This window comes from Gigantopelta aegis, chromosome 3 (assembly GCF_016097555.1).
Source record: "Gigantopelta aegis isolate Gae_Host chromosome 3, Gae_host_genome, whole genome shotgun sequence".
Classification (NCBI taxonomy): domain Eukaryota; kingdom Metazoa; phylum Mollusca; class Gastropoda; order Neomphalida; family Peltospiridae; genus Gigantopelta; species Gigantopelta aegis.
In genome coordinates, this window is record NC_054701.1 from 48,813,801 (window position 1) to 48,830,488 (window position 16,688).

Genomic DNA, 16,688 nt, shown 5'->3' on the forward strand with positions numbered 1-16,688 from the left:
TTTAACAAAAGGGAAAAGCCACTGATACAACTTACCTGTAGTCGGGTTAATAATAATCCATAGATTTTTTAGATAGGGCACGACATTTGCTAGCCTGTTAAAAACTTTTTTTAATAAATATTGGAAACTCTTCCAAATTACATTTTTTTTTTTTAAGATAACAGCATGTTGGGGAAAAGGTAATCTTTATCTTTAAAGTAAATCATTTTACAGTCATAAATATATTATAATTATGAAGTTTTTATTCCTTAACCACTTACTGTGCTTAATTACAAAATGTGAACAAGCTCTCAGATGAAGAAATAGTCTTTCAAAACACTTAAGACATATGCTTGTCAATGTTACATCATCACTGAGCAGTGGGTGGAAAAAAAAAAAAGAATGATGCAAATTTATACACATATACACATTATAAAAATGTGTAGCTAAAGCTACAAGTATGAGAATAAATCATATGAGAAACACAATCATCAAAGTTTTTGTTTTTTTAATCTTAGCAATGATCAACTGTAATTGTCATTCGACATATGCTTGTCAGTATAACAATGATTCATAGATTTTAAGATAGGGATCACATTTGATGGCTAAGTAAAACTGGGGGTTTTCAGACATTGGTGACTCTACAAAGACACATCAAATGTTTAAAAATACAGAAGGGAGTGGAAAGGGAATCTTCAAATGTAATATATTTTATACAGTCATAAACATTTTATAATTTTGGTCCAGGTTTTGAAATAAGTCGAGAATGTTGTTCAGGTTAGCAGGTTACCACATGTCTAAAAAGTCGAAAACTGTTCTTCGTTGACCATACAAGATTTAACAAAAATGTCAGAACCTAAATTTTGCATCAGTTGTGTGCTCTTTAAATATAAATTAGACATACAAGAATGTTGATGTTAATGAATAACAAGCTCTCAGATGAAGAAATTGTCTTTCAAAATATTTAAGACATATGCTTGTCAATGTTACATCATCATTGAGCAATGGGTGAAAAAATTATAATAATGAAATGAGCATATGCAAATTATAATTACTTCTACACATAAATACACATGTGAATAAATTAAATGAAAAACACATCAAACAGCAGTGGTATGGCCTTTCCACTAGACATTTTGAAAATACTGGGCATAGTTTTATGACCGTACTCTATCCTTTTGCATAACACTATAATATGCATGATCAGATTAACACCTATGATTCAACCACTTTTGTGATAAAAAAAACAAAAACAAAGTAAACATTATGTACAATGTACCTGCTTTTGTTAACATTTTAGTGAATCAATAACATTGTCTGAAAATCCCAATATATAAATTCTTAAATATTACTGTACTTAAGATTATATCTTTTAAAAAAGTTATGTCCATTTTAAACTGAATAGTTTTTCTACAGAACTAACTGTATATTTGGTATTTCTTGAAAAAATACCTGGTTACAATCGAACTGTGGACCCCTAAACTGTAAACATGGCCTGTTCCAATTGCTAATGACATCACTTGATAATGACGTCATTAGCTTTTCGGGTGTTATTTTCATTTGATCCCGGAAAAAGAATGCAATTAACCAATGACAATACAGAACACACTCGTCATCAGTTTACAATTTATGATTTTGAAGCCCTTATTTCGTAACCAGCTACTGTCGGCATGTATTTATCAAAAGTTAAGTTTGTTTTGTTTAACAACATCACTAGAGCACACCGATTAATTAATCATCGGCTACTGGATGTCAAACATTTGGTAATTCTGACTAGAAGTCATAAGATGAAACCCACTACATTTTTCCTAATGCAGCAAGGGATCTTAGATATGCAATTTCCCACAGACAGGAAAACACATACAATGGCCTTTGCCCAGTTGTGGTGCACTGGTTGGAATATTTATCAAATACGATGATTAATCACAAAATGTTGACAAGCTCTCAGATAAAGAAATTGTCTTTCAAAGAACTTAAGACATATGCTTGTCAATATTACATCATCACTGAGCAATAGGTGGTGGGGAGGATCAGAATGAATTGAGTATTCTGCAATAATAAACATAGGCCCATTCTTAAAAGCATATGTCACATTTGGTATTTCCTTTCCACTAGATATTTTTTCCTACTTCAATACATCTTGAAAACAATGGCAAGTGTACAGCCGCTTTTCCATATGTATGGAAATGAATGAGTTTAATCAGACAACTACCACAAACCCTGTCCCTCACACAAAATAAACTTATCGATCATGGATACCCCTAACAAGAACCCCAAAGTGTTATTATTATATTGCACACACATTATTATTATTATAATAAAGAGTATTCTTTATTCTTTATTGTATAATATAACCATAGCACCCCCAGGATTGTTGTTTGGGGGCAACTGTGCTATTAATAACCACACAATCTAATTAAAATTAGCTCCACTATTACATGTGGATCTAACAGCAGCCAGTTGGAGCTCATGTCCACCAATCAAAACCTTACTTGCAGAATCATGCCAGTGAATTGAAAATAATTTGAAAACATTCCGAATTATCTTGAGGGTATACGATATGTTTCATGTGAATTACGTATGCCTTATTTAGACCAGTAGAACTAATTTTAATCAGATTGCTAACAACACTGCGTACTCTCCAATGTTCAGGTAACATTTCGTCTGTAAATAATAATTTAAATATTGACCAATCACACTTCGCCTTTTATAACGTTATTTGGGAGCATACAAATTCTAAAAATATCGGGCGAGTCTATTTTAGTGGCCGCAGTACAGTGAACCATACCAATACGTACGGGATGGGTTATCAGTCTTCAATTTTACATTAAAAATTATGTATTTATTTATTAAAAAAAACCCCAACTAAATCAGTCTTCAGTTTTACATTACAAATTATTTATTTTATAAAATAAAACATGTTTTAAGGCATTCGTAATTCACACGAAGCATGTTGTATACCCTCAGGATAATTCGGACTGTTTTCAAATTATTTTTAAATCACTGGCATGATTCTGCAAGTAAGGTTTTGATTGGTGGACATGAGCTCCAACTGGCTGCTGTTAGATCCACATGTAATAGTGGAGCTAATTTTAATTAGATTGCATAACCACAGGTCCATTGTTTTTTATGCCTGCATACTTTTAATAAAAATAGATCATATAGGTCCATAAATTCCGCGTAATCATAGGATCAAGCTCCACACAGCTGTTGTTAAAAAAGGAAGCAACAACTCACAAAATAAAATGATGCAAAGAATTATTTTTCAGAGACTAGGTAAAACCTGATTGTATTTCTCAAACTGTTTCAATTAATCCATTTATAAAAATCGCTTGACAGTACTTAACCAAGCTCTCAGATAAAAAGATGTCTTTCAAAATAATTAAGACATATGCTTGTCTGTTTCATCATCATGGAGCGATGAAAAGAATGGATGAAATAAAACCATGCAAATAAAGTTGTATTTTATTTTAGTCAACTCCTTTTTAAGAATATGTTATTAAGTATATTCATAATTCACATTTGTTGGATGTTTGTATTGTTTTTGCCACTAAGTAAAGACTTTGAACAGTAGAATTAATTATCTAGGCTACCTAACATTTTGGTGCACTGTGATGAACTTCCATAGATGCAACTATAAAGCAAATCTCACTGACCTAGGACTTATTGTCTGTGAGAAACTCATCTAAACGCAAAACTTTAACGTTAAACTTCCAAAGTTGAGGCAGTCACCGGAAAAATAATACCTACATCTAGCCTAGTGGATTTAAAAAAAAATTTATTATGGTGGACAAGACACATCTGAGTAGTGATGCTCGTTATAAAATTTTGCATACTGGTAAAATAATGTACACAGTGGAGGCTTATTCCAGCTGAAGAATCCTTTATGTTAATTAGAGACATCCAAAAGCCGATGAATAAATAAATGTGCTCGAATGGTATTGTCAAACAAATCTAATTAACTATATAGCTACTTTTTGTACAGCATACATGCCTTCTGCATCTGTTTCTGAACTCTCAGATAATACATATTCTTTCACGTAATTTCAGACATATGCTTGTCTGTTTCATCATCACTGAGTGCAACAATTCACAACTGAGGCTTGGTCAACGTATGTGCAGTATTTATTTTTACATTCATAAAGGGAAAACAGTACAGATATCAAATGCAAGTTAGTGTTATCGATAGTAAGGAAGAAAATGTTTTATTTAACGACACTCTCAACACATTTCATTTACAGTCATATTGCGTTGGACATATGGTTAAGGACCACACAGATATTGAGAGAGGAAACCCACTGTCGCCACTTCATGGGCTACTCTTTTCAATAAGCAGCAAGGTATCTTTTATATGCACCATCCCACAGACAGGATAGTATATACCACAGCCTTTGTTACACCAGTTGTGGAGCACTGGCTGGAATGAGAAATAGCCCAATGGGTCCACCGACAGGGATCAATCTTAGACCAACCGCGCATCAAGCCAAGGCTTTACTACTGGGCTATGTTCCGCCCCTTTATCAATAGTAAATATCATATTACTGCAGAAAGGTGGTGTGAATTTCTAACAATTCATACTAACTGGGAAAAGCAACTTAATACAATGCCAATTCTTGAACTTGCCAACACAATAAAAAAAAATCTATTTTAGATAATGTTTCATCAAAATATACAATATATTTCGGACATGCTTGTCTTCATTTCAGTATTATTGTCCTAAATTCACAATTAATTTTTAAACTCCTAAATGTTATATCCTCGGTAACAGGTAATAATGAAGATGAAAATAAAAGGATACATGTTTAGTGGAATGTATAAAAAGATGAATCGAATTTCAAACTTCCTCATGAAAGCAATTGAGGAGAGTGATTAATTGTTCCCTAAGATTATTGTGAGCCATTTGAGATATTACCACATCGACACCATAAAATTTTGTCAAATACCAAAGGGGTCTAAAATGAAGTATTTCAATAGAGTGATGGGAAACAAGTGACAGCTCCCCTTAAATGGCGAGGTCTAGACTAATGTGGCAAGTTTGGACAGAAAAGAAAATAATTTGTTGTTATACTGAAACACAAAAAATTTATTCATAAAAATTATATGCACAAACACAAAAATATACAAGGGACCACCAATGAACTATAGACTTATCGATCATGGATACCCCTAACAAGAACCCCAAAGTGTTATTATTATATTGCACACACATTATTATTATTATTATTATAAATAGTATTCTTTATTCTTTACTGTATAATATAACCATAGCACCCCCAGGATTGTTGTTTGGGGGCAACTGTGCTATTAATAACCACACAATCTAATTGAAATTAGCTCCACTATTACATGTGGATCTAACAGCAGCCAGTTGGAGCTCATGTCCACCAATCAAAACCTTATTTGCAGAATCATGCCAGTGAATTGAAAATAATTTGAAAACATTCCGAATTATCCTGAGGGTATACGATATGTTTCATGTGAATTACGAATGCCTTATTTAGACCAGTAGAACTAATTTTAATCAGATTGCTAACAACATTGCGTAGTCTCCAATGTTCAGGTAACATTTCGTCTGTAAATAATAATTTAAATATTGACCAATCACACTTTACCTTTTATAACGTTATTTGGGAACATACAAATTCTAAAAATATCGGGCGAGTCTATTTTAGTGGCCGCAGTACAGCGAACCATTACAATACGTACGGGATGGGTTATCAGTCTTCAATTTTACATTAAAAATTATGTATTTATTTATTAAAAAAAACCCAACTAAATCAGTCTTCAGTTTTTACATTACAAATTATTTATTTTATAAAATAAAACATGTTTTAAGGCATTCGTAATTCACACGAAGCATGTCGTATACCCTCAGGATAATTTGGAATGTTTTCAAATTATTTTTAAATCACTGGCATGATTCTGCAAGTAAGGTTTTGATTGGTGGACATGAGCTCCAACTGGCTGCTGTTAGATCCACATGTAATAGTGGAGCTAATTTTAATTAGATTGAATAACCACAGGTCCATTATTTTTTATGCCTGCATACTTTTAATAAAAATAGATCATATAGGTCCATAAATTTCGCGTAATCATAGGATCAAGCTCCACACAGCTGTTGTTAAAAAAGGAAGCAACAACTCACAAAATAAAATGATGCAAAGAATTATTTTTCAGAGACTAGGTAAAACCTGATTGTATTTCTCAAACTGTTTCAATTAATCCATTTATAAAAATCACTTGACAGTACTTAACAAAGCTCTCAGATAAAAAGATGTCTTTCAAAATAATTAAGACATATGCTTGTCTGTTTCATCATCATGGAGCGATGAAAAGAATGGATGAAATAAAACCATGCAAATAAAGTTGTATTTTATTTTAGTCAACTCCTTTTTAAGAATATGTTATTAAGTATATTCATAATTCACATTTGTTGGATGTTTGTATTGTTTTTGCCACTAAGTAAAGACTTTGAACAGTAGAATTAATTATCTAGGCTACCTAACATTTTGGTGCACTGTGATGAACTTCCATAGATGCAACTATAAAGCAAATCTCACTGACCTAGGACTTATTGTTTGTGAGAAACTCATCTAAACACAAAACTTTAACGTTAAACTTCCAAAGTTGAGGCAGTCACCAGAAAAATAATACCTACATCTAGCCTAGTGGATTTAAAAAAAAAATTATTATGGTGGACAAGACACATCTGAGTAGTGATGCTCGTTATAAAATTTTGCATCCTGGTAAAATAATGTACACAGTGGAGGCTTATTCCAGCTGAAGAATCCTTTATGTTAATTAGAGACATCCAAAAGCCGATGAATAAATAAATGTGCTCGAATGGTATTGTCAAACAAATCTAATTAACTATATAGCTACTTTTTGTACAGCATACATGCCTTCTGCATCTGTTTCTGAACTCTCAGATAATACATATTCTTTCACGTAATTTCAGACATATGCTTGTCTGTTTCATCATCACTGAGTGCAACAATTCACAACTGAGGCTTGGTCAACGTATGTGCAGTATTTATTTTTACATTCATAAAGGGGAAAACAGTACAGATATCAAATGCAAGTTAGTGTTATCGATAGTAAGGAAGAAAATGTTTTATTTAACGACACTCTCAACACATTTCATTTACAGTCATATGGCGTTGGACATATGGTTACGGACCACACAGATATTGAGAGAGGAAACCCGCTGTCGCCACTTCATGGGCTACTCTTTTCAATAAGCAGCAAGGGATCTTTTATATGCACCATCCCACAGACAGGATAGTATATACCACAGCCTTTGTTACACCAGTTGTGGAGCACTGGCTGGAATGAGAAATAGCCCAATGGGTCCACCGACAGGGATCAATCTTAGACCAACCGCGCATCAAGCCAAGGCTTTACTACTGGGCTATGTTCCGCCCCTTTATCAATAGTAAATATCATATTACTGCAGAAAGGTGGTGTGAATTTCTAACAATTCATACTAACTGGGAAAAGCAACTTAATACAATGCCAATTCTTGAACTTGCCAACACAATAAAAAAAATTCTATTTTAGATAATGTTTCATCAAAATATACAATATATTTCGGACATGCTTGTCTTCATTTCAGTATTATTGTCCTAAATTCACAATTAATTTTTAAACTCCTAAATGTTATATCCTCGGTAACAGGTAATAATGAAGATGAAAATAAAAGGATACATGTTTAGTGGAATGTATAAAAAGATGAATCGAATTTCAAACTTCCTCATGAAAGCAATTGAGGAGAGTGATTAATTGTTCCCTAAGATTATTGTGAGCCATTTGAGATATTACCACATCGACACCATAAAATTTTGTCAAATACCAAAGGGGTCTAAAATGAAGTATTTCAATAGAGTGATGGGAAACAAGTGACAGCTCCCCTTAAATGGCGAGGTCTAGACTAATGTGGCAAGTTTGGACAGAAAAGAAAATAATTTGTTGTTATACTGAAACACAAAAAATTTATTCATAAAAATTATATGCACAAACACAAAAATATACAAGGGACCACCAATGAACTATAGACTTATCGATCATGGATACCCCTAACAAGAACCCCAAAGTGTTATTATTATATTGCACACACATTATTATTATTATTATTATAAATAGTATTCTTTATTCTTTACTGTATAATATAACCATAGCACCCCCAGGATTGTTGTTTGGGGGCAACTGTGCTATTAATAACCACACAATCTAATTGAAATTAGCTCCACTATTACATGTGGATCTAACAGCAGCCAGTTGGAGCTCATGTCCACCAATCAAAACCTTATTTGCAGAATCATGCCAGTGAATTGAAAATAATTTGAAAACATTCCGAATTATCCTGAGGGTATACGATATGTTTCATGTGAATTACGAATGCCTTATTTAGACCAGTAGAACTAATTTTAATCAGATTGCTAACAACATTGCGTAGTCTCCAATGTTCAGGTAACATTTCGTCTGTAAATAATAATTTAAATATTGACCAATCACACTTTACCTTTTATAACGTTATTTGGGAACATACAAATTCTAAAAATATCGGGCGAGTCTATTTTAGTGGCCGCAGTACAGCGAACCATTACAATACGTACGGGATGGGTTATCAGTCTTCAATTTTACATTAAAAATTATGTATTTATTTATTAAAAAAAACCCAACTAAATCAGTCTTCAGTTTTTACATTACAAATTATTTATTTTATAAAATAAAACATGTTTTAAGGCATTCGTAATTCACACGAAGCATGTCGTATACCCTCAGGATAATTTGGAATGTTTTCAAATTATTTTTAAATCACTGGCATGATTCTGCAAGTAAGGTTTTGATTGGTGGACATGAGCTCCAACTGGCTGCTGTTAGATCCACATGTAATAGTGGAGCTAATTTTAATTAGATTGAATAACCACAGGTCCATTATTTTTTATGCCTGCATACTTTTAATAAAAATAGATCATATAGGTCCATAAATTTCGCGTAATCATAGGATCAAGCTCCACACAGCTGTTGTTAAAAAAGGAAGCAACAACTCACAAAATAAAATGATGCAAAGAATTATTTTTCAGAGACTAGGTAAAACCTGATTGTATTTCTCAAACTGTTTCAATTAATCCATTTATAAAAATCACTTGACAGTACTTAACAAAGCTCTCAGATAAAAAGATGTCTTTCAAAATAATTAAGACATATGCTTGTCTGTTTCATCATCATGGAGCGATGAAAAGAATGGATGAAATAAAACCATGCAAATAAAGTTGTATTTTATTTTAGTCAACTCCTTTTTAAGAATATGTTATTAAGTATATTCATAATTCACATTTGTTGGATGTTTGTATTGTTTTTGCCACTAAGTAAAGACTTTGAACAGTAGAATTAATTATCTAGGCTACCTAACATTTTGGTGCACTGTGATGAACTTCCATAGATGCAACTATAAAGCAAATCTCACTGACCTAGGACTTATTGTTTGTGAGAAACTCATCTAAACACAAAACTTTAACGTTAAACTTCCAAAGTTGAGGCAGTCACCAGAAAAATAATACCTACATCTAGCCTAGTGGATTTAAAAAAAAAATTATTATGGTGGACAAGACACATCTGAGTAGTGATGCTCGTTATAAAATTTTGCATCCTGGTAAAATAATGTACACAGTGGAGGCTTATTCCAGCTGAAGAATCCTTTATGTTAATTAGAGACATCCAAAAGCCGATGAATGCTCGAATAGTATTGTCAAACAAATCTAATTAACTATATAGCTACTTTTTGTACAGCATACATGCCTTCTGCATCTGTTTCTGAACTCTCAGATAATACATATTCTTTCACGTAATTTCAGACATATGCTTGTCTGTTTCATCATCACTGAGTGCAACAATTCACAACTGAGGCTTGGTCAACGTATGTGCAGTATTTATTTTTACATTCATAAAGGGAAAACAGTACAGATATCAAATGCAAGTTAGTGTTATCGATAGTAAGGAAGAAAATGTTTTATTTAACGACACTCTCAACACATTTCATTTACAGTCATATGGCGTTGGACATATGGTTACGGACCACACAGATATTGAGAGAGGAAACCCGCTGTCGCCACTTCATGGGCTACTCTTTTCAATAAGCAGCAAGGGATCTTTTATATGCACCATCCCACAGACAGGATAGTATATACCACAGCCTTTGTTACACCAGTTGTGGAGCACTGGCTGGAATGAGAAATAGCCCAATGGGTCCACCGACAGGGATCAATCTTAGTCAACCGCGCATCAAGCCAAGGCTTTACTACTGGGCTATGTTCCGCCCCTTTATCAATAGTAAATATCATATTACTGCAGAAAGGTGGTGTGAATTTCTAACAATTCATACTAACTGGGAAAAGCAACTTAATACAATGCCAATTCTTGAACTTGCCAACACAATAAAAAAAATTCTATTTTAGATAATGTTTCATCAAAATATACAATATATTTCGGACATGCTTGTCTTCGTTTCAGTATTATTGTCCTAAATTCACAATTAATTTTTAAACTCCTAAATGTTATATCCTCGGTAACAGGTAATAATGAAGATGAAAATAAAAGGATACATGTTTAGTGGAATGTATAAAAAGATGAATCGAATTTCAAACTTCCTCATGAAAGCAATTGAGGAGAGTGATTAATTGTTCCCTAAGATTATTGTGAGCCATTTGAGATATTACCACATCGACACCATAAAATTTTGTCAAATACCAAAGGGGTCTAAAATGAAGTATTTCAATAGAGTGATGGGAAACAAGTGACAGCTCCCCTTAAATGGCGAGGTCTAGACTAATGTGGCAAGTTTGGACAGAAAAGAAAATAATTTGTTGTTATACTGAAACACAAAAAATTTATTCATAAAAATTATATGCACAAACACAAAAATATACAAGGGACCACCAATGAACTATAGACTTATCGATCATGGATACCCCTAACAAGAACCCCAAAGTGTTATTATTATATTGCACACACATTATTATTATTATTATTATAAATAGTATTCTTTATTCTTTACTGTATAATATAACCATAGCACCCCCAGGATTGTTGTTTGGGGGCAACTGTGCTATTAATAACCACACAATCTAATTGAAATTAGCTCCACTATTACATGTGGATCTAACAGCAGCCAGTTGGAGCTCATGTCCACCAATCAAAACCTTATTTGCAGAATCATGCCAGTGAATTGAAAATAATTTGAAAACATTCCGAATTATCCTGAGGGTATACGATATGTTTCATGTGAATTACGAATGCCTTATTTAGACCAGTAGAACTAATTTTAATCAGATTGCTAACAACATTGCGTAGTCTCCAATGTTCAGGTAACATTTCGTCTGTAAATAATAATTTAAATATTGACCAATCACACTTTACCTTTTATAACGTTATTTGGGAACATACAAATTCTAAAAATATCGGGCGAGTCTATTTTAGTGGCCGCAGTACAGCGAACCATTACAATACGTACGGGATGGGTTATCAGTCTTCAATTTTACATTAAAAATTATGTATTTATTTATTAAAAAAAACCCAACTAAATCAGTCTTCAGTTTTTACATTACAAATTATTTATTTTATAAAATAAAACATGTTTTAAGGCATTCGTAATTCACACGAAGCATGTCGTATACCCTCAGGATAATTTGGAATGTTTTCAAATTATTTTTAAATCACTGGCATGATTCTGCAAGTAAGGTTTTGATTGGTGGACATGAGCTCCAACTGGCTGCTGTTAGATCCACATGTAATAGTGGAGCTAATTTTAATTAGATTGAATAACCACAGGTCCATTATTTTTTATGCCTGCATACTTTTAATAAAAATAGATCATATAGGTCCATAAATTTCGCGTAATCATAGGATCAAGCTCCACACAGCTGTTGTTAAAAAAGGAAGCAACAACTCACAAAATAAAATGATGCAAAGAATTATTTTTCAGAGACTAGGTAAAACCTGATTGTATTTCTCAAACTGTTTCAATTAATCCATTTATAAAAATCACTTGACAGTACTTAACCAAGCTCTCAGATAAAAAGATGTCTTTCAAAATAATTAAGACATATGCTTGTCTGTTTCATCATCATGGAGCGATGAAAAGAATGGATGAAATAAAACCATGCAAATAAAGTTGTATTTTATTTTAGTCAACTCCTTTTTAAGAATATGTTATTAAGTATATTCATAATTCACATTTGTTGGATGTTTGTATTGTTTTTGCCACTAAGTAAAGACTTTGAACAGTAGAATTAATTATCTAGGCTACCTAACATTTTGGTGCACTGTGATGAACTTCCATAGATGCAACTATAAAGCAAATCTCACTGACCTAGGACTTATTGTTTGTGAGAAACTCATCTAAACACAAAACTTTAACGTTAAACTTCCAAAGTTGAGGCAGTCACCAGAAAAATAATACCTACATCTAGCCTAGTGGATTTAAAAAATTTTTTATTATGGTGGACAAGACACATCTGAGTAGTGATGCTCGTTATAAAATTTTGCATCCTGGTAAAATAATGTACACAGTGGAGGCTTATTCCAGCTGAAGAATCCTTTATGTTAATTAGAGACATCCAAAAGACGATGAATAAATAAATGTGCTCGAGTGGTATTGTCAAACAAATCTAATTAACTATATAGCTACTTTTTGTACAGCATACATGCCTTCTGCATCTGTTTCTGAACTCTCAGATAATACATATTCTTTCACGTAATTTCAGACATATGCTTGTCTCTGTTTCATCATCACTGAGTGCAACAATTCACAACTGAGGCTTGGTCAACGTATGTGCAGTATTTATTTTTACATTCATAAAGGGAAAACAGTACAGATATCAAATGCAAGTTAGTGTTATCGATAGTAAGGAAGAAAATGTTTCATTTACAGTCATATGGCATTGGACATATGGTTACGGACCACACAGATATTGAGAGAGGAAACCCGCTGTCGCCACTTCATGGGCTACTCTTTTCAATAAGCAGCAAGGGATCTTTTATATGCACCATCCCACAGACAGGATAGTATATACCACAGCCTTTGTTACACCAGTTGTGGAGCACTGGCTGGAATGAGAAATAGCCCAATGGGTCCACCGACAGGGATCAATCTTAGACCAACCGCGCATCAAGCCAAGGCTTTACTACTGGGCTATGTTCCGCCCCTTTATCAATAGTAAATATCATATTACTGCAGAAAGGTGGTGTGAATTTCTAACAATTCATACTAACTGGGAAAAGCAACTTAATACAATGCCAATTCTTGAACTTGCCAACACAATAAAAAAAAATCTATTACATGTTAAGTGGAATGTATAAAAAAATGAATCGAATTTCAAACTTCCTCATGAAAGCAATTGAGGAGAGTGATTAATTGTTCCCTAAGATTATTGTGAGCCATTTGAGATATTACCACATTGACACCATAAAATTTTGTCAAATACCAAGGGGGTCTAAAATGAAGTATTTCAATAGAGTGATGGGAAACAAGTGACAGCTCCCCTTAAATGGCGAGGTCTAGACTAATGTGGCAAGTTTGGACAGAAAAGAAAATAATTTGTTGTTATACTGAAACACAAAAAATTGATTCATAAAAATTATATGCACAAACACAAAAATATACAAGGGACCACCAATGAACTATGGACTTACCTGGCAGTTCAGTATGCTCCAATCCCTCTGTTAGTGGCACTTTCCCATCCATTGATAAAGCCCAAGAGAATGCCCTGAAAGTGAAAAATCTCTTATATATAGTTGTCTATAATAATTTTTAATTTTATAAAAAAAAAAAAAAGAAAAGAGAATAAATTATTCTGATTTCAGAATGTAAAACGTTTACTGTTAAGCATTTATATATAACTTCTGATTGAATCAAACTCTTTTAAAATGCAATAGCATGTGTCTGATTTACCAGCCTTTGTCAGTTACACTGAATTTAAAATGTTTTGTAAAAGGACATATTTACATAGCAATCATATTACGTCATAATAATGTGTTAATAAAACATGCTTGTTAACGCATTTCCTCAATCCCTATAAAATAAAGTTATGTCTATATAACTTGCATTTATTTATTTATATACACTTTTCTGACTGATCAATTGTGTCCATTATATACCATAAACAAGGTAGCTCACTCAGTGTAACATACAGGATATCAAAGTTAAATTCTGTACAAAATAAATGAATGTGACGAGATTGGTAAATTTGGAGCTTACTGAAACAAAGCATCTTGTCCTCCCGATAACTCGAACATCTGCAACATGAGGTGATAGGGTTGCTTCTTTTGAAACAGCATAGGTGATGTGAATCCAACAGAACATACCAGGAATGTCAATCTGAAATTAAACAGCCATAAACAAATATCAGTAATGTAGTTAGGTAATAACAGAGCCACTAAATACAGTGAAACCCCTCAAACACTCCTGATGTTTTTCAGTTTCTTTTTCAGTATCAGTACAGAACAGAACCTCATTAAAACAGATACCCTTTAAAACTAAACATTTTACTTGGTCCATGGGTGACTGACTGGTTTAGTGGGGTTTCACTGAATATATTCAACTGTATTTGAAAATGGTACCATTCTTCAAATATAAAAATACTAATACAAATTTAATTCTAGATTATGTCCTCTAATTCCATTATTTTGCATTTGTTGTTAACTTCATATATTAAAAGTACATTTTTACAGCAAAGCAGTGCAATAAAATACTACGGGCCAAATTTACAAAGCCTGTTTTAGACTTACACTTGTACGTGTAACTATATACATTTACAATATTTAAACACCTGCGTTTAAACAAAACAGGATATGTAAATGCTGCCCAATTTGTCTATCACTTTCAGTACAACTAATCAACAATCAATAATACTCATTAATATAGTAATTAATTGAAAACAATAAAATATCCACTGAATATATATATCTATATAAAAGAAATGTATAAAACAAAAAGTAGATTGGTTTCCAAAACAATAGCAGATGTCCCAAACAACCTTCTTTAAAAGTGTATTTTATTTGAATAACCCAGGTACATCTCAGGTAACTATTTCAATCAAACAATTCTCAGATATGTGCTTGACAGTTTAATCATCACAGAGTACCAGGTTATGGCAAGATGTTTTCTTTTAAAACACTGACAAAGAATTAAAACAAACCAAAAAAAAACCCACAACATATATCAAATAATCTCCTGAACTGCAACCTAGTAAAGTTACCTCGTTTTCAAAACAAAGTGAATAAAATACAGTTCATCTAATTGTTTTATTTGGTGTTTGATTTACAGCAAATCAATGCAATAAAAGACTAAGGGCAGAATTTACAAAGCCTGTTTTCGACTTACACACGTGTAGCTACATACATTTACAAAGCATTTAATCTGCGTTTAAGCAAAACAGGCTTTGTAAATTCGGCCCAAATTTTTACAACTCAAACAATCCATAATACTCATTAATATAGTAATTAACTGAAAACAATAAATTATCCACTGAATAAATATCTCTATATAAAAGAAATGTATAAAACAAAACGTAGATTGGTTTCCAACACAATAGCAGATGTCCCAAACCACCTTCTGTAAAAGTGTATTTTATTTGAATAACCCAGGTACATCTCAGGTAACTATTTCAATCAAACAATTCTCAGATATGTGCTTGACAGTTTAATCATCACAGAGTACCAGGTTATGGCAAGATGTTTTCTTTTAAAACACTGACAAAGAATTAAAAAAAAGAAACAAAAAACCCACAACATATATCAAATAATCTCCTGAACTGCAACCTAGTAAAGTTACCTCGTTTTCAAAACAAAGTGAATAAAATACAGTTCATCTAATTGTTTTATTTGGTGTTTGATTAACAGCAAATTGATGCAATAAAAGACTAAGGGCAGAATTTACAAAGCCTGTTTTCGACTTACACACGTGTAGCTACATACATTTACAAAGCATTTAATCTGCGTTTAAGCAAAACAGGCTTTGTAAATTCGGCCCAAATTTTTACAACTCAAACAATCCATAATACTCATTAATATAGTAATTAACTGAAAACAATAAATTATCCACTGAATATATATATCTATATAAAAGAAATGTATAAAACCAAACGTAGATTGGTTTCCAACACAATAGCAGATGTCCCAAACCACCTTCTGTAAAAATGTATTTTATCTGAATAACCCAGGTACATCTCAGGTAACTATTTCAATCAAACAATTCTCAGATATGTGCTTGACAGTTTAATCATCACGGAGTACCAGGTTATGGCAAGATGTTTTCTTTTAAAACACTGACAATGAATTAAAAAAAAGAAACAAAAAACCCACAACATATATCAAATAATCTCCTGAATTGCAACCTAGTAAAGTTACCTCGTTTTCAAAACAAAGTGAATAAAATACAGTTCATCTAATTGTTTTATTCGGTATTTGATTTACAGCAAATCAGTGCAATAAAAGACTAGGCCATATTTACAAAGCCTGTTTTAGACTTACACACACGTGTAGCTACATTCATTTACAAAGCATTTAACCTGCGTTTAAGCAAAACAGGCTTTGTAAATTCGGCCCAAATTTTCACAACTCATAAACAATCCATAATACTCATTAACCTTCCGACTACTGCAAGCGAGATATCTCACCCAACATCATGGCAGTTGACATACTGTACACTG

At 32.6% G+C, this 16,688-nt stretch overlaps 1 protein-coding gene and 1 non-coding gene across 3 annotated transcripts in view; both read right to left on the reverse strand.

Moving 5' to 3' along the window:
* The window catches only part of LOC121368163 (E3 ubiquitin-protein ligase HUWE1-like), a 97,033-nt gene that overhangs the window by 51,270 nt on the left and 29,075 nt on the right, over nt 1-16,688 (reverse strand). For both annotated transcript variants that reach the window (XM_041492776.1, XM_041492775.1), the window contains exons 28-29: nt 14,237-14,356; nt 13,672-13,745 (exon numbers count right to left, since the gene is read on the reverse strand). In XM_041492776.1, coding sequence (XP_041348710.1) covers nt 13,672-13,745; nt 14,237-14,356 — 194 coding nt within the window. The remainder of the gene's footprint in view (nt 1-13,671; nt 13,746-14,236; nt 14,357-16,688) is intronic.
* On the reverse strand, nt 12,707-12,777 carry LOC121369526. The gene has a single exon (XR_005957631.1). It is a non-coding gene; the product is annotated as a small nucleolar RNA SNORD27 (small nucleolar RNA).